General features: G+C 50.5%; 3 protein-coding genes across 9 annotated transcripts in view; 1 reads left to right on the top strand and 2 right to left on the bottom strand.

The window, feature by feature from the left end:
- Window positions 1-3228, bottom strand: part of atp10d (ATPase phospholipid transporting 10D) — a 17204-nt gene extending 13976 nt beyond the window's left edge. Inside the window, exons 1-4 of one of the 5 annotated variants that reach the window (XR_012964079.1) lie at window positions 2571-2646; window positions 2068-2188; window positions 1219-1553; window positions 300-494 (exon numbers count right to left, since the gene is read on the bottom strand). Coding sequence is in view for 4 of the 5 variants with exons in the window: in XM_076157035.1 (XP_076013150.1) it covers window positions 300-494; window positions 1219-1496 (473 nt within the window). In the remaining variant the exon portion in view is untranslated. Of the gene's footprint in view, window positions 1-299; window positions 495-1218; window positions 1554-1666; window positions 2033-2067; window positions 2189-2570; window positions 2647-2936 lie in introns of those variants that run through there. The other 4 variants (XM_076157035.1, XM_076157034.1, XM_076157037.1 and 1 more) reach the window with 4 other exon arrangements.
- Window positions 2653-5242, top strand: commd8 (COMM domain containing 8). 3 transcript variants are annotated; one of them, XM_076157039.1, is made up of 6 exons: window positions 2658-2761; window positions 3258-3470; window positions 3580-3741; window positions 3838-3993; window positions 4345-4366; window positions 4968-5242. In XM_076157039.1, exons 1-5 carry the CDS (start codon window positions 2717-2719, stop codon window positions 4363-4365), a joined length of 597 nt encoding a protein of 198 aa, XP_076013154.1. In that variant the 5' UTR covers window positions 2658-2716; the 3' UTR covers window position 4366; window positions 4968-5242. The 3 variants fall into 3 exon arrangements, with proteins under 3 accessions (XP_076013156.1, XP_076013154.1, XP_076013155.1); XM_076157040.1 differs by having other exon boundaries at window positions 4957-5242; XM_076157041.1 differs by having other exon boundaries at window positions 2653-2761; window positions 3315-3470; window positions 4345-5242.
- Window positions 5243-7100: 1858 nt separating this feature from the next.
- Window positions 7101-17553, bottom strand: gabrb1 (gamma-aminobutyric acid type A receptor subunit beta1). Its single transcript, XM_076157033.1, has 8 exons — window positions 17448-17553; window positions 17267-17334; window positions 10923-11143; window positions 9538-9620; window positions 8810-8953; window positions 8360-8512; window positions 7844-8091; window positions 7101-7538 (listed from the first exon to the last, which is right to left on the bottom strand). Exons 1-8 carry the CDS (start codon window positions 17518-17520, stop codon window positions 7197-7199), a joined length of 1332 nt encoding a protein of 443 aa, XP_076013148.1. The 5' UTR covers window positions 17521-17553; the 3' UTR covers window positions 7101-7196.
- Between the last annotated feature and the right edge of the window lie 550 nt (window positions 17554-18103).

Raw genomic sequence — 18103 nt, 5'->3', positions numbered from 1 at the left:
ACACACACACACACACACACACACACACACACACACACACACACACACACACACACACACACAGGTCAGCGTTACAGTGCTGAGTCCTCCTCTGACCATCATGAGGTTCTGAGCAAACAAACAGATAATAGTAAAGCTGATTCTAACAGAATAGCGCCAACTGGGACCAGCATGGGTCTGCAGGTCAACTCGCCACTTCCACGTACGGATCACGCAGACAGGATGTGTCTGCGTGTGACGGTTCAGCTTTTGGATCCATTGTGTTTGGTGGAGCAGAACAGAACCGGAGCCTCACTCACCCACTGTAAACTCTCACAACGTTGTTGTTGACCTTCCGGTCAAACAGGTAGCGTCTGTAGTCTTCCAGGGCGTCTTTGATGGCGATGACCAGGAGGACCAGCAGCAGAGGGATCATGGTGATTTCCTTCTGAAAGGCTTCAACAACCGGGACCCAATTCAGCAACACCAGGAAGAGGAAGTAGAGGTTAGCGGCCCTGCACAGGAAGGAGCAGAGCAGCAGGTGAGAGGGAAACACAACATTCAGAGTCTCCTCACCTTCACCTTCACACAGCCTGTGACGCTCTAAAGACCACAGGAAAGACTTCTTCTTTCTGCCCTTCACAATAAAAGCTCAACTTATCTCCTGAATTCCCTCAGTGAATTGTGTGATGATGTTATGAGAAGCACATCTACGTTCTTCTTCTACTGTTTGTCCTCACGACGCCCTGCATGTATATCTATACTGCCAAAAGTATGTGGACAGCCCTCCATATTACAGACTTCAGGTGTTGCAGCCACTCCCTTTGCTAACATGTGCAGAGAATCAAGCATGCAGCCAATCTGCATAAATAAACGCTGGAAGGAGAAGGAGAGGAACCTCTGAGCGAGTCAGTCATTCAGGTTTGTGCCAGCTGTGAATGAAGGAGCAGCTGCAGATGTTCTGACACAAACACATCTGATCTGAAGCAGGTAAACATCATGTGTCCTCTGCTCCATCGCCCACTGGAGAGCTTCAAACCGCCGCTGATTCAGCAGCTTCATCGCTCGGAGCCATGGCCAGCGCGGCGCAAAGCGTGGCACTGGACTCTGTAGCACCTGGAGGGATGAATCAGGCTGCAGGCTGAGGTCTGAGGTCTGAGGTCTGAGGTCTGAGGTCTGGTTTGGTGGACTAGGTGTGTGAAACCCTGGAAGGCCACTTCATCAAAGACTAGGTCTCACCTGTGAAACTGCTGGAAGAGGTTCATGGGGATGAAGCTCCACAGGGTGTACTTGGTGGTCCGGATGGCGTTGCCTTTATATCCTGTGCAGATGTTTTCATACTCCTGCTGGTGAGGACCATGGAGAGCAAACACTGTCCTCCGCGTCCCCCCCAGCCTGTGAGGGGAGCTGTGGGGGGCCTTGCCCTGCAGACCCTGAGGGGCCGAGTACCAGGCTCCGTCTGGGTTACCGGTCAGTAGCTGGCGGCAGCGATGGCGCACCCAGTGGAGACGCTCCATGGAGACGGCTCAGGCAGGCGTCCTCTGAGCTCCGGGGACGATCAGGAGGACATGGACCTGCAGAGACAAAGACAGGGATGATCAGGAGGACATGGACCTGCCAGCTTTGTACTGCTGTTTACAGAAGTCATACTTTTGATGCTCAGCTTGTTTACCATTGTTGTTTTTACCTGACGCAGCAGTCTTTCCTCATTGTGACACGACGACACACGTCTATGCAAATCCACCTATTTACATGATCTGGTATGTTGATTATGTCAAGCCCTCACACACACACACACACACACACACACACACACACAGACACAGACACAGACACAGACACAGACACACACACACACACACACACACACACACACACACACACACACACACACACACACACACACACACACACACACTCCAGTCACGTGACCAAGGTGTCACACTGCTGGTCTCCATTAGCTGCTCACTCCCTTCCTCACGCCCTCCCTCAGTCACTCTCTCTCTCGCTCACTCTCTCTCTCTCTCCTCTAACGTTGTGTGTGTGTGTGTGTGCGTGTGTGTGTGTGTGTGTGTGTGTGTGTCTTACCGGGCTCTCTCGCTCAGACGCGGAAGGGACTGAGTCTGACTGACCGGGCTCAGCCTCTGTCGGTCGATTCACCTGCCGCCTGCCGGGCCAAGCAGGAAGTGAACCCGCGTTGCCAGGTCCGCTGAAATGAAGAAGAGCTCGCTTATAAATCCGTGTTGGTTTATTTCCACAATGATTCAGCTCCATAACCTACAGCTGTAAACTGTGACGCTTTGAACAGAGTTTGTCTTTCTTATTTAGACGTCAGTATTTGTTAAAGACTTAATTTTATGACAATATGAGAAAAGTAAAAATGTCTGAGCTCCGTTTGCTTGTTTGTCTCCAGATCTGGCAACGTGAATGTGAACCGCTGTAACCCTGCTCCGCTTTTGACGCAAACACTACAATCAAAACGATCATAACTTCACCTGTCAATCACTGCCGACACACACAACATCAGCTGACGAGGGCGGGGATGACCTTTGATGTAAAGGTCAAATGTGGCACAAACATACATCTCCTACCTGATCACAACACCGACTTCCTGTTCCATTAATCACAGCGACTCAATGAGTACCGATTTCTACGAATGCACGTGAACGCAGCCAGCCTCCCACGTGACTGAGATCAGCTGATCTGGCCTGACCCAGCGGCGGAGCTTGAACGCGCCATGCTGGCTTTACTGAGCAGGTTACCGCTGACAGAATGTCCAAACGTGAGTAACAAAGCTTCGATCTGTTAGCAGGGTGATCACCGATGTTTACATCAAGCCGTTACGTCATCATCGGGCTGTAGCGCGACAGTCTGATTGTGTTTACGGCTAAAGTGGCGACGTAAAGGCGACGCGCGAGCAGCATCGTTAGTTCGGAGTGTTAAACATTGATACTTACAGAAACATCCAAACAAACGGTCACCAAGCAACGATCCAGCCTGCTGGACTCAAGTGAGATGATGTTCCAACAACCAAATGACCGGAACCGGAAATGAAAAGTTTACACGGCTAATATTCAGACCTCGTTATTTTTCTGAAATAAGTGCAGCTTGTGATTGTTCGAAGGTGAACTTGGTGTCATCTGTAGAGTCTCAACATGATTCAGTCTATCACCATCATTATTTGTTAGCTATCGCTTTTATTGTGAAGGATTCCGGTGTTAGCTGTTGCCCCTTCTTTTATTGTGAAGGCGTCTTTTCTGGTTTCCTTCATGTGTCAGTGTGCAGCTGCTGCTTGTCTCCTTCAGTCGCCTCCTTCCCTCTGGTCTGTCCCTCAGCTGTGTCACAGGGTGGTGGACGGCCTCTGCGGTCGCGAGCCTCCACGTCAGGCTGAGTACAGCGCCCCCTGGAGCCCAGAGGAGTGGCTGCAGCTGACTGACGCTCTGTCTGCACTCTTCAGCCTGGCAGTGGGAAACAGCAGCTGTGATGAAGAGGTGAGACACCTCGATGATGTCACGGCTCAATGATGTCACACCTCAACGATGTCACACCTGTGTGTGTGTGTGTGTGTGTGTGTGTGTGTGTGTGTGTGTGTGTGTACAGGTCCTAGAAGGTCTGGCAGGTGGCGGCGGCGGCGGCAGCAGCTACTCTGAGGCCGTGCTGAGCGTGTTGAGGTCCAGGCGGGAGGAGATCCAGCGAGCTCTCCTGGACAGAACCAGCACCGTCTCCAGCAGCACTCTGCAGGACTTTGACTGGGAGCTGAAGGTGACGCAGCCGCGCCCCCTCACACTCTAAACACATTGATTGACAGCTGCTCCATGGTCGTGTTTGTTTCTCTGCATTTCCCTCCTCCGCCTGCAGTTGGCGCTGTCTAGCGACAAGATTTCGTCTCTGCAGACTCCTCTGCTCAGCCTCAGCTTTGACGTGAGAGAGGACGCAGCCATGCGGCCTGTCACCATGGAGATGAACCGAGATGAGCTCAACACACTTGTGTCATCACTAGAAGCTGCTAACAAGGTGTGTGTTAGCATGCAGCACAGTGTGAGCTCAGGGGAGGAGCCTGGAGTGATGAAGATGAGGAGAGCTGAAATTACACTTTGAGAAGACGAAGAAACACTTTCAGTGTAGATTCAAGTTTATCTTTACAGATATGGCAAAACCTCAGAGGGGTCTCAGGGGTCTCAGGAGGTCTCAGGAGGTCTCAGGGGTATCAGGAGGTCTCAGGAGGTCTCAGGGGTCTCAGGAGGTCTCAGGAGGTCTCAGGAGGTCTCAGGGGTATCAGGGGTCTCAGGAGGTCTCAGGGGTCTCAGGAGGTCTCAGGGGTCAGACTGACTAACTGGTTTGTCTGGTTGTGTTTGTGTCTTTCAGGTGCTGCTACAACTGAAATGAGGTGTGTGTGTGTGTGTGTGTGTGTGTGTGTGTGTGTGTGTGTGTGTGTGTGTGTGTGTGTGTGTGTGTGTGTGTGTGTGTGTGTGTGTGTGTGTGTGTGTGTGTGTGTGTGTGTGTGTGTGTGTGTGTGTGTGTGTGTGTAATAAACTCTTGTCTAATCCTCATCTGAAGTCTGTTTTTCCTTTAGAATCTAAACTTAATGTTTTTACTCATCAATCTGTAACAGACTTGGTGTCGCCGTGGTTAGATGTGTGTGTGTGTGTGTGCGCGCCTGTCTGCTTGAGTGTGTGTGTGAGAGAGACAGTCTGTTGTTGGTAGTTTCTGCTTTTATTTGATTTTGTTCTTTGAAGTCTCGATAAGTCGACACAAAATTTAAATTTCCATTTTGTTTTCTTCCTCGTACACACATCCACGTGCTCTCACATGCACACACACACACACACACACACACACACACACACACACACACACACACACACACACACACACACACACACACACACACACACAGAGCATGAGAGAAAAATTGTACAGTAATTTTACATAAGTTCAGCAAAAATCCTCCAGAAAAAAACAGTCTGACGTCTTCAGTCTGTCCACAGAGACACGGCTCGTCTTCAGTCTGTCCACAGAGACACGGCTCGTCTTCAGTCTGTCCACAGAGACACGGCTCGTCTTCAGTCTGTCCACAGAGACACGGCTCGTCTTCAGTCTGTCCACAGAGACACAGCTCGTCTTCAGTCTGTCCACAGAGACACGGCTCGTCTTCATGTCTGTCTCCCTGTCCTCAGTGTCTCTGCAGGAGTTTCAGCATTGAATTCTAAAGATTGTCATCATAATGCTGGAATGTCTGAGATAATAAACTCGACGTCTCGTCCTCTGCTGCTTCCTGCTTCCTGTTGCTCTAAAAAAGTACAAGATGATTCTTAAACTCTACTCACTACATAGAAGTTCAGTTTCAGTTAAACCCTGTGAAAATATTGAGATTCTGGTTGAAGGCACAATATTCAGCCATGAGGAGAGCAAACTGCTATTATTGTGTCCTGGAGAAGCTTTTGGATCCTTTTCTCTTGAGCTCTGATTAAAACACGCAGCCAAGGTGAAGCTGGACCACAACACGTCCTCCCCCAGGGGGCGCTGACGTGGAGATGGGAAGGGAGAAATGCATCGTGGCAAAGCTGAGATCCTGTGGCTCAAAGATGTAACAGCAGGACCAGAAGCTCCAGCAGAACCATCAGAGCCTGGAGATGTGTGAGGACCTCCAGCCACGCAGCGCCTGGACGCCACTTCCTGTGCAGAAACATGCACACTGATGCTCCCAGGTCTTCTTCACTCGTTGACAGAAGCGTTGCTGTGTCGTTCCCCGTTTGTCTCTTCCAGACTCTGAGACCGTCAACCGCCGACTCAGCTGAGATCAATCAAAATGACTTCATCAATGAGAGCGAGCGGGAAGACGAGGCCATCTGGATCTGGATCTGACCACAGTGTGTGTGTGGTGAGACAGAGCCCCCCGGGGGGTCCAGATCAGGAGGAGCGTGTTCACGAAGCCCACATGTGCTGCGTGTTCCATCAGGGCCACATGTTTCATCTTCTGTTTCTGAAAGCACGACATCATCGCTCAGTCTTTACCTGATTTCTTTGAAAGAAAGACGTTTACACTCACAGATGCTGTGAGAATGTTGCCGGGTTGTTTTAGAGAGTTCCAATTAACATCCGTCCTGTATTTACCTTAAATATGATGATTGTTCCAAAGCTTACGGCGTGATTATAATACAGAGTCCACAGAGCTGCAAAGCTTCTTACGCAAATCAAAGACAACTCAGTCTGTTACAGTGCAAAAGGCAGCAAACACGCAGAGACACACAGGAACCTGTGAGTCAGGAGAGCAGACTAAAGCCCAACAAGGTCACAACCTTCATCCTCTTCATCCTCTTCATCTCCTTCACCTCTGACCTCTGTGTGTGTGTGTGTGTGTGTGTAGGTGTGTAGGTGTGTAGGTCTTTGATGGACCCTTATGGATCCATGTGGTTCCACCCTCCACAAAGGTTAACGTTCAGAGTTACTATAGGCTAGAGATCCATGACAACATACAGAGGGTTCAGGGTCAGAGGTCAACATATGAGTGTGTATCTAATCTTTAGAGGCACTAACACGTGATCATGGATCCATAAGGGTCCATCAGAGACCTACAGACCTGAAGAGGAGGAGAACATCTACATGATGACAGAGGTCAGAGGTGAAGGAGATGAAGATCAGGAAACATTGCAAAATCGCTGTAGTATTGCTTTAACACACAAACACACACACACATACACCCACACACACACACACACACACACACACACACACAGGACTTCCTGTCAGATGGCTCCATGCAGGTTAAAGGACTTGACTTCCTCTCTAAACTCTTTGCTCTCTTTTTGCTCTGGGCTTTTTTCTCTGCAGCATAGAAGCAAATCAAAGTTGTGTTCAGTTCTCATGCACAAACTGTAAGAATATAAGGAGAGAAAAGATCAAACAAAGCCTGATGAGTCATCGACCTCCAGTTTGGCAAGTTTGGACTTAGAAATACTTTAACTTTACTTTGTCTTAAATTCCATATTAACTTGGTCTATTTCTATTTTGTATGGATGAGTACAGCAAAAAGAGAATTTTAATAAATTATACCTCTGTTTTATATATATATTTATATATTATATATTAAATTGTATTTACATTGTAAAGATATCCAGCACTTCCTTTTCCCATAACAGGATCTACATGAACAGGCTGAGCCGGCTGAGCCGTCGGCTCCTCAACAAACTCATCTCCGCCGGGCTCACCGGCGCCCCCTAGTGGACGTAGTAAAGCCAATAGACCAGGTTGAAGAAGGTGAAGGTGATGGGGAAGATGACACGAGACCACTTGTCTATGGCGTTGACGTCTGTGAGGTCAGGGATCTTGACTTTGAGCTGTGACGCTTTCTTCCGCAGGCGGCTCTTTTTGTGGCCGACCGGTCGGTCCAGCGCCGAGTGTCCGTACAGGTCTCGGCCGGTCATGGGCTTACGGTACTGAATGCTGGCGCTGTCGTAGGAAAACATGGTGGCCCGTGGGTCGGTGAGCGCCCCCATCATGTCCACTCCGCCCATCTCACTGGTGAGGTTGGTCAGGAGGATGTTCCCGTGAGCGTCCACCTGAGGGCGCACAAGAGCATTCTCACAATATAACAATACCTTCATTGGACGTTTCCTTCGTGTGTACCAGGTTTGAGCCACGCCCACTCGCTCATGTGAGCCACGCCCACTCGCTCATGTGAGCCACGCCCACTCACTCATATGAGCCACGCCCACTCACTCATAGGACATGCAGCACTCAAACAGATTGATGTTTTGTCCGGATGGGTCCAAACATGTTGCATGTAAACATTGGTGATGATGGACCCAAACCTGGAGGCGGTCAGAACATGTGGGTCTTGTCCATGAAACCTTCTCACCTGCACCTTGTTGCTCTCCATTCTGCTTCTGTTCTCGTTGTTGGACTTTGCTGCTTTCTCTGCCACCTTCTTCTGCAGGTGAGGCCCTCGGCCAAAGAAGATGTAGTTGACGAAGGCGTACTCCAGCAGTGCCAGGAAGACAAACACGAAGCAGCCCATCAGGTAGATGTCTATGGCCTTCACATAAGGGATCTTGGGTAGCGTCTCTCTAAGGTGGGTGTTTATGGTGGTCATGGTCAGGACCGTGGTTATACCTGAGGGCAAAGACAAAGGAATCAAAGTATTTTTTGGAAGCCGTGTGTTTATCCTGCTGAACCTGGACGAACATGGAGCTTATGTATCTTAGTGTTCAGCAGAACTCCAAAGAGCGTTCGACTGACCAGAGAGCCGCATCGCATCAAAGTGCTGGGACGATAACTCAGCATCAGAAGCTCCATAGAGCCCTGTGGGACCTTCAGGGGTGCTGACCTGTCCTGAATGCTGTGGGACAAGGGACATGTCGAGGATTCAAAAGCCACTGACCTAAGGCTACTCTGGCTGCCGAGGCATCGTAGTTGATCCAGAAGGAGACCCAGGATAGGATGGTGATCAGTGTGGAGGGCATGTATGTTTGCAGGATGAAATAACCAATGTTCCTCTTCAGCTTGAAGCTCAGAGACAAACGAGGATACGAGCCTGAGAGGAGACAAAGCAGAGACCGTATCAAACATCAGACAAAGCCTTCAGCCCAGCTCACCGCCATCTTAACCACCTGGCACCACACAAGGTTCCTATAAGCTATGTGGTCAGCAGGAAACACTCAGGCTATTCATGGAATATTAGAAATAATCAATCATCCTCAGTAACGCCCCCAACAATACCAGGGAGACAATAACGGCTTAGAAGGTGGAGAAAGGAGGTTTCCTCTGCTGTCTTCCATGTAACACAACTTGTCTGTTTGTTTGTTCCCATGTAAAGGAAAATGGCAGTGACCTGTGGCGAACACGGCTTTCTTGGACAGCGTTTGATAGTCGATAATGTCGAACTGAGGCAGCTCGATGTTCTCCACTCCAGTGACGGAGCCGGCGTTACTTCCTCCCTGCCAGTAGAACTCGATGTCGTCTGTGGTGTATCCGTCTGAGAAACAAAACAAAGCCTCAACCAACCATACAAAGGTAATCAATACATCAATACATCAATCAATCAATACATGCAGAAGCAATCCTTTGGGATCGATGACTACAAAAAATGGACCGATCCATGAGTAATACCATCCTTCACCACCAGGGGCTTCACCACCAGAAGACGCACTAAAAAGGGGTTGGAGTAAAAATAAATGAAGTCCAGAGTCAAAGAGAGTCTCACAGAGAGTTAGAGTCCAACTTTAGCTCAGATGTGTTACAGGAAGTTTCCTTTAGGTGTTTAGTGTTTGTGTCCATGTGACCTTTGACCTTTACTGGGGAAGTTCTGCTGGTTTCTATCAGCCTGGTCCAGAGGAGACCAGACCTGCAGCTCTGGTGCCTCTCTGTAAGCTCTATTTCTTGGTAAGGACAGTAACTACCCCCTTCCATTTGCCCATTGCTACAGCGCCACTCAGTGGACAAGCTGGGTTATGTTTATTTCAGGGAACCTGGAAGTCCCCTTTCAAGGCGCGGACATTGTTTTCCACCAGGGTCCATGTTCAAACCTCTTCCAGAGTGATGTGTTCTGCAAATACTCACAGCTTTCGATCTCCAGGGTGCAGTTCTGCTCGTCCAGAGGGTAACGACGCAGATCCATCATGCAGGCTGCAGTGGTGGTGATCCTGTCAACGCAAAGGTACAGTCACTGAAACTACAGCTGGAACATCTACACACACACACACACACACACACACACTCCTGAAGTCAGAGCTTCATCATAATTACAAACATGAATAATTGAGAATTAACACTCAAATCCTCCCAATCAGACGCTTCACTACCACTTTGTGTTTCATTTCAGAGATGAAAGCAGTTAACAGAGCTGCAGCCACAGAGCTGGATGATTGCTGGATCTCTTATCTTCCTTAGTTTTGAGGGTGTTATGTCTCAACACTGACACCTGCTGGTAGTCAGCTGTACTCACAGAAACACACCTAACACACACACACACACACACCTAACAGACCCAACACACACACACCCAACACACCTAACACACACACCTAACACAGTGCAGCCATGTTCCTTCACTCACACTCTGTCACAGAACAAATCATTTACAGCAGAATGAGTCGGCAGAAAGAAACAGTGACTCAGCATTTCATCTCTAATGGAAGAAAAAGCTGCTCGCTGGAATAAAAGTTCAAGGTCAGTGTGTGTGTGTGTGTGTGTGTGTGTGCGCGTGTGTGTTTCTGTGTGTGTGTGTGTAGCTGTGTGTGTTTCTGTGTGTGTGTGGACTCACACAGACTGCTTCATAAGCACAGAGTCACATGTAATATACCTGTGTCTTTAGCGTGTCTTTAGCATGACTTTAGCATGACTTTAGCATGTAGCTGCATTTTGCCCCTCTGCTCTGGTCTGTGGCCTCATTTTGATTTGATTCTTTTCATCTTTGTTCAAATGTTTCTTCATGCATGTGTTCGAAGCTGTTTGGTGTGAAGCTCATTGGCTCCTGTGTCACACACACACACACACACACACACACACAGCTAGCAGGATGTGACCTCTGAGGGTCACAAAGAAGTGACAGTGAGCCCAGAGAGGGGACGACAGCATCACGCTGACACGCTGCCATGGTAACACCACTGTAAGTGCTGTTGCCATGGAAAAAGGTGTCGGTAGTGTTGGTATGCGGCCCTGCTGCTCGGCCACCTGCCTCACCAAAGCAAACATGCTGCTGACCGAGCAAAACACACACACACACACACACACACACACACCGAACACACACAGAGACACACACACACACACAAACACTGGGTGGGGGGCAGTGGTGCACTGCTGTCTGTCTTTAGAGCCACTAAGGTTTAAGAACCATTAGTTCCAATCTTGTGCTGTGATTGGCTGACACAAAGCCAGCATGAGTGTGTGTGTGTGTGTGTGCGTGTGTGTGTGTGTGTGTGTGTGTGTGTGTGTGTGTGTACCTCAGCCCGTACAGCACCGTTCCGTCCGGGTGCAGTCTGATCATTCGGTTCTTCACCGTCACTCCGTGGACGAAGGACTTCTTGTCGTTGATGAAGTACGTGTCAGGGACCCACAGCTGGTCGGCCACACGGTTGTCCAGCGTGAGGTTGAGAGGAATGCCGGTGTAGGACAGACGCTTGTCCCGCCACGACTGCTGGAAGTACATGGTGATGGTGTAGTCCTGCAGGAAGAGGAAGAGGAGCACAATTTCACCTTCAGCAAAGATCTGTCACCTTTGCTTGCACGACTCGTGGTGCACGAGTCCCGAGTCTCATAATTGTTGAAACTGGTAAACACATTAAAATTAATCAAACTTGCACAAATCCTTAGTCAGTTCATATGTGATGGGGAAAAGCTTAACCAACGTGTGTGTGTGTGTGTGTGTGTGTGTGTGTGTGCGTGTGTGTGTGTGTGTGTGTGTGTGTGTTCTGATGCCCTTGTAAGACTCAACTCATCGTCATCATCATGTCATGAAGAACTTGTAATCTACTCCTCCTCCTCCTCAGATTGTGGTTGGTTCAGAGTAACACAACATAAGCAGCAAACATGAAATGAAGGAAAGGAAAGGAGGAGACAGTGGTGATGATTGAGATGATTTGACAGCAGCTTCCTGTTGATCAGCCTGAGTGACCTGGACCCAGAGTCTGTCTGACCTTCAGAGCCAATAGAGGCCGCGCCCCTTCATGTACGCATCCATCAGCCAATCAGAACGGGACAAGTTAGGCTTTGGTGCAGACGCAGAAACATTTGGTGCAGCAGAAGCTTCACGTGTTCAGATCAGTCATGTGTGTGGCTTAAGCCTCGGGTGCTCACTGTCCTCTGCATGTATGAGCCACTGATTTGTCTTCAACATCTTTCATGTGCTGAATGCAGATCAGCATCAGTCTGTTAAGATTCAGCTCACAGCTTTGCAGCTTCAGCTGCACTTTGGAAAGATGCTGACTCATGCGTTTCCTCTCAAGCTGCAGGAAAGCAAACTTTCTGAAAAACAGCCAAGCAGGCTGAAGAACCTCAGAGGCACGTGGACATGAAGCTGCATGTGCTCCACTTTAACTGCTTCACCTCCGAGGGAACGCTGTGGAGGGAATGCTGAGGAGGGAAGGCTGAGGAGGGAACGCTGAGGAGAGATCGCTGAGGAGGGAACGCTGAGGAGGGAACAAGGAGGAGGGAATGCTGAGGAGGGAACAATGAGGAGGAAACGCTGAGGAGGGAATGCTGAGGAGGGAACGCTGAGGAGGGAACGCTGAGGAGGGAACAATGAGGAGGAAACGCTGAGGAGGGAATGCTGAGGAGGGAACAATGAGGAGAAAACGCTGAGGAGGGAACAAGGAGGAGGGAACAAGGAGGAGGGAACGCTGAGGAGGGAACACTGAGGAGGAAACGCTGAGGAGGGAACAAGGAGAGGGGAACAAGGAGGAGGGAACGCTGAGGAGGAAACGCTAAGGAGGGAACGCTGAGGAGGGAACAATGAGGAGGAAACGCTGAGGAGGGAACGCTGAGGGGGGAACGCTGAGAAGGGAAAAATGAGGAGGGAACAATGAGGAGGAAACGCTGAGAAGGGAACGCTAAGGAGGGAACGCTGAATAGGGAACGCTGAGGAGGGAACGCTGAGGAGGGAAAAATGAGAAGGGAATAATGAGGAGGGAACACTGAGGAGGGAACGCTGAGGAGGGAACAATGAGGAGGGAACGCTGAGGAGGGAACGCTGAGGAGGGAACGCTGAGGAGGGAACAAGGAGGAGGGAACGCTGAGGAGGGAACAATGAGGAGGAAACGCTGAGGAGGGAACAAGGAGAGGGGAACAAGGAGGAGGGAACGCTGAGGAGGAAACGCTAAGGAGGGAACGCTGAGGAGGGAACAATGAGGAGGAAACGCTGAGGAGGGAACGCTGAGGGGGGAACGCTGAGAAGGGAAAAATGAGGAGGGAACAATGAGGAGGAAACGCTGAGAAGGGAACGCTAAGGAGGGAACGCTGAATAGGGAACGCTGAGGAGGGAACGCTGAGGAGGGAAAAATGAGAAGGGAATAATGAGGAGGGAACGCTGAGGAGGGAACGCTGAGGAGGGAACAATGAGGAGGGAACGCTGAGGAGGGAACGCTGAGGAGGGAACAATGAGGAGGGAACAATGAGGATGAAAAAATGAGGATGAAAAAATGAGGATGAAACGCTGAGGAGGAAACACTAAGGAGGGAACGCTGAGGAGGGAACGCTGTGGAGGGAAAAATGAGGAGGGAACAATGAGGAGGGAACGCTGAGGAGGGAAAAATGAGGAGGGAATAATGAGAAGGGAATAATGAGGAGGGAACGCTGAGGAGGGAACAATGAGGAGGGAACGCTGAGGAGGGAACGCTGAGGAGGGAATAATGAGGAGGGAACACTGAGGAGGGAAAAATGAGAAGGGAATAATGAGGAGGGAACGCTGAGGAGGGAACGCTGAGGAGGGAACAATGAGGAGGGAACGCTGAGGAGGGAACGCTGAGGAGGGAACAATGAGGAGGGAACAATGAGGATGAAAAAATGAGGATGAAACGCTGAGGAGGGAACACTGAGGAGGAAACGCTAAGGAGGGAACGCTGAGGAGGGAACAATGAGGAGGGAACAATGAGGAGGGAACAATGAGGAGGGAACGCTGAGGAGGGAAAAATGAGGAGGGAACAATGAGGAGGGAACGCTGAGGAGGGATGTGGAGAATCACTGACATCATCACAGATGTTTCTGTCACATCACCCAGAGATCAGAGATCAGCTGCTCCTCAGCTTCTACACATTTGAAGGATTCTTTGTTACGCAGCCTGCAGCTTTTGCGTCACAGATCACATGGAGATGACATCACTCAGTGAGAATCTGCTGCCTCCTGAAGGAGCCAGTAAGGAGGGCAGAGTGTGTGTGTGTGTGTGTATGTGTGTGTGTGTGTGTGTGTGTGTGTGTGTGTGTGCCATCATGGCCTCAGCGTGTCGGTGCAGAGCGACAGCCTCAACGTGAGCTGCATGTCATCAAGCACATGAGTGTGAACAAGCTGCAGCAAAGTGCAGCGCAAAACACACACACACACACACACACACACACACACATGGGGGGGCATTTCCTGTTTCCCTGCATTTTCCTTCAGTGATATGTGAGGAAGCTTCACTCTTCTTCCTCTGTGTTGGTGCAGTAGAGAGTCTGCAGTGCTGCCTGACCTCATTCCTCCTGCAGGGGGGGGGGGGGGAGGGGCTACAGGAACTCTTTACAACGACACAATTTACATTTAGATCCTTTCTTTCCTTCTTATATGTTAGCCTTCGTGTTCTCTCCTCGTGTTCTCTCTTTGTGTTCTCTCCTCGTGTTCTCTCCTCGTGTTCGCTCCTCGTGTTCGCTCCTCGTGTTCGCTCTTCGTGTTCGTTCTTCATTGTTCGCTCTTCATTGTTCGCTCTTCGTGTTCGTTCTTCGTGTTCTCTCCTGGTGTTCGCTCTTCGTGTTCGCCCTTCGTGTTCGTTCTTCGTGTTCTCTCCTCGTGTTCGCTCTTCGTGTTCGCCCTTCGTGTTCGTTCTTCGTGTTCGCTCTTCGTGTTCGCCCTTCGTGTTCGCCCTTCGTGTTCGCTCTTCGTGTTCGCCCTTCGTGTTCGTTCTTCGTGTTCGCTCTTCGTGTTCGCCCTTCGTGTTCGCCCTTCGTGATCGCTCTTCGTGTTCGCCCTTCATGTTCGCTCTTCGTGATCGCTCTTCGTGTTCGCCCTTCATGTTCACCCTTCATTGTTCGCCCTTCGTGTTCGCCCTTCGTGTTCGCTCTTCGTGTTCACCCTTCATTGTTCGCCCTTCGTGTTCGCCCTTCATGTTCGTCCTTTGTGTTCGCTCTTCATTGTTCGCTCTTCATTGTTCACCCTTCATTGTTCGCCCTTCGTGTTCGCCCTTCGTGTTCGCCCTTCGTGTTCGCCCTTCGTGTTCGCTCTTCATTGTTCGCTCTTCATTGTTCGCTCTTCATGTTCGCCCTTCGTGTTCGCTCCTCTGTGTTCTCCGCCCTCTGCTGGTCAGATAAGGAGGTGCACTGGTACATGAGAACACGTTGCTATGTAACCAATAGGGTGGCAGAGGTGTTGCAATGGTTACCTGCATGCCTTTGAGGTGAGTGGAAGAATGTTGGAGGTTTCCTGATCTGATTGGACCAAAGCAGCCAATCAGGAACATGTAGTGGCACATTACACCTTGATGAAACATTGGTATTGATCCTTGATCGGCTGCTTTCACTCTGATCCCAATCAAGCAGCATGAGCTCATCCCTCCTCTTGTTTCCATGCCAACACCAGCACGCTCCCACATACACGTGGAAAGAGAGACGGCTCAATCCCTCCCTCGCTCCCTTACTCCTCTGTCCTTCTTCTCCACTTTTAGCTAAGTCACAACTCATCGCCACGGAAACAACCTATGAGAGTGGAACTTCTCTCTTTGTGCTTTAGAAGAAACAACCACATGGATCCATAAGAGTCCATTAGAGAAGAAGAACATCTACACACTGACAGAGGAACACAGAGGCCAGAGGGGAAGGAGATGAAGATGATGAAGATGATGAAAATGATAAGGATGATGAAGATGATGAAGATGATGAAGGTTTTGTGAGATCACCAGAATGTGTCTTTAAAAAGGTTAGAGTTTAGTGTTGAAGCCTGAAGCTTCACACTTCCTGTCTGAGGCTGATGTTACTTTGGATAAAAGCGTCTGAATGAATAAATGTGGCAGAAATGTAATTATGTCACTGGATGTGTTCACTTATTGGATTACAAACTTTTAGCTCTGACTCACATTCATCTTCATCCTGTAAGCAGCTGGGCTCACACACACACACACACACACACACACACACACACACACACACACACACGCCCCCACACACACACACACACACTCCCTCTGTCAGCAAACACAAACCTGACTTTTCTGCTTTGTGCTTGAAAACATGGACAAAGTGAAGGTCGCCATAGAAACGCAGTATATAAACTCACATATCAAAACGCCGCTGACAGAAAACACAGAGGACATTTGAAAGAATTTGTTTGTGGGCGTCGGCCTTAACTCCTAAGCAGCTTTCAATGAAGCGTTTCTGTGCCAGCCAAAGGTCAAAGGAGGTCACAGGAGGTCACAGGTCTCTGCTCATCATCATCAGTCCATTCGTCCAAACCCATCATGCTGAGCAAAGCAAAGTGTCCCAGATGCTCCTCTGCTGGCCTCCTCCTCCAGATGTTCCTCTGCTGGCCTCCTCCTCCAGATGTTCCTCTGCTGGCCTCCTCCTCCAGCTGCTCCTCTGCTGGCCTCCTCCTCCAGCTGCTCCTCTGCTGGCCTCCTCCTCCAGCTGTTCCTCTGCTGGCCTCCTCCAGCTGCTCCTCTGCTGGCCTCCTCCTCCAGATGTTCCTCTGCTGGCCTCCTCCTCCAGCTGCTCCTGGAGGATCCTCTTTCCTTCATGTTGGTCCTGTGGTCTCTTCCTCTGAGCTCCTTCAGCCTGGTTCTGTGTGATGGATGCACTGAGCTCCTTGTCAGAACCTCATGCTGGTGTCCCAGAGGAACATTTAGGCTGTTAACACACACACATTACATCCATACCTCCACCCTGACCCCTCACACACCCCAGATGTCCTGCGCTTTGTCTCGTCCGTCTGGGTTTGACTGACAGTGGCGCGTCACAGTGAGACGACCTCATCAACAGCTGGAGGCACCAGCTAGCAGTGACCGGGGTCAAAGGTCAAACTGGGCCTGTATTCTGAATCCATGCAGGAAGAAGCTGAAGCTGATTGTGACGCCAGGAAATGGATTTCCTTTTTTCCTGAACAAGATGGAGGCTGAAGAATGTGATGAAGACAAACAACTGAGACAGAAGACAATGATGGACAGAGTCAGGGGAGGAGCCTGGACCAAACTCTCCCCCTCTCTCTCTGTCTCTCTCTGTCTCTCTCTGTCTCTGTCTCTTGCTCTCTCTCTCTCCCTCTCTGCCCCTTTGTCTCTTTCTCTCTGTCTCTCTGTCTCTCTCTCTCTCTCTCTCTCTCTCTCTCTCTCTCTCTCTCTCTCCCTCCCCCCTCTCTCTCTGATTGGCTCTGTCACATTGCACATCTCTGTGACGCTGGAACTGTGTGTGTGTGTGTGTGTGTGTGTGTGTGTGTGTGTGTGTTGGGGGGGTAGCACTGCTGCAGCACAAGGATTCAGTCTTCGTAGTCATCATCATCACTCCATCTTCATCATTACTTTAACTTCCCTCCATCATTTCCAGTAAGCCTACAGTTTTCACTCCTGGTGCTTGTGTGTGTGTGTGTGTGTGTGTGTGTATGCAGGAGGAGCAGGACTCACCATGTTCACCTCAGACACCATGTCGATGCTGGCGATGTCTATGCGCATCCCCACGTCCACGGGAGCGCCTGTGGGACAAACGCGCGCGCGCGCACACACACACACACACACACACACACACACACACCGCGTTACTAAGCACCGCACTGCCCGCAGCCCGCGGCCCCTCTGACGTGTTTACCTCCAAAGTCAGGCCGCAGCCGGATGTCGTAGTCCTTCAGCAGCTTGTCCACGGTGGCTTTGACGTAGGACATGTTGCTGGGCTCGTTGGCACTGAGGAGGCAGAGCACAGCGGCTTTAATGTCACACACTAATCATGCGTGTGCGTGTGCGTGTGCGTGCTGCGGGTCGCTGCGGCTTCTCTCACCTCTGCGCTCCGCGCGCTGCGCTCACCAGCAGCGCCGCACAGCAAAGCGCCCACACGGTCCGCATCCCTGAACACCGGTTCCGATCCCTTCACTGCGGGTCTCACGCGGAGGTTCGGCCCGGTCGGCAAACAAAGCGGACCCGGATGGAGACGCAGCAGGACAAATGGCAGCAAAGGGCGAGGATGCGGAGGAGTCCGGGCGGTACCGAAACCGCGCAGCTTCAGCTCACGGTGCGGTGCGTTGCCGAGCTCAGCCCGTCAAGTCACGAGCAGGGAGCGAATCCCGGTCAGCTCACAGCTCCGAACACAGAGCGGCAAAGAGCAGCGCGTCGCTCTGCCCGCGTCACAGCCCCGCACGGCAACTTAATGAAGACTTCAGAATCACGGAACACGAATTAAGACGCAGCACACGGACACATGAAGGCAGCACAGCCGGAACACCGAACCGAGCTGCGACCCGGAGGCTCTGC

The sequence above is a fragment of the Genypterus blacodes genome, unplaced genomic scaffold (genome assembly GCF_046128005.1).
Source record: "Genypterus blacodes isolate CSIRO-AG114 ecotype Tasmania unplaced genomic scaffold, CSIRO-AGI_Gbla_v1 ptg000071l_1, whole genome shotgun sequence".
Taxonomy (NCBI): Eukaryota; Metazoa; Chordata; class Actinopteri; order Ophidiiformes; family Ophidiidae; genus Genypterus; species Genypterus blacodes.
The sequence above is the reverse complement of the archived record's forward strand: the minus strand, read 5'-3'. Positions and strand labels throughout refer to the sequence as shown.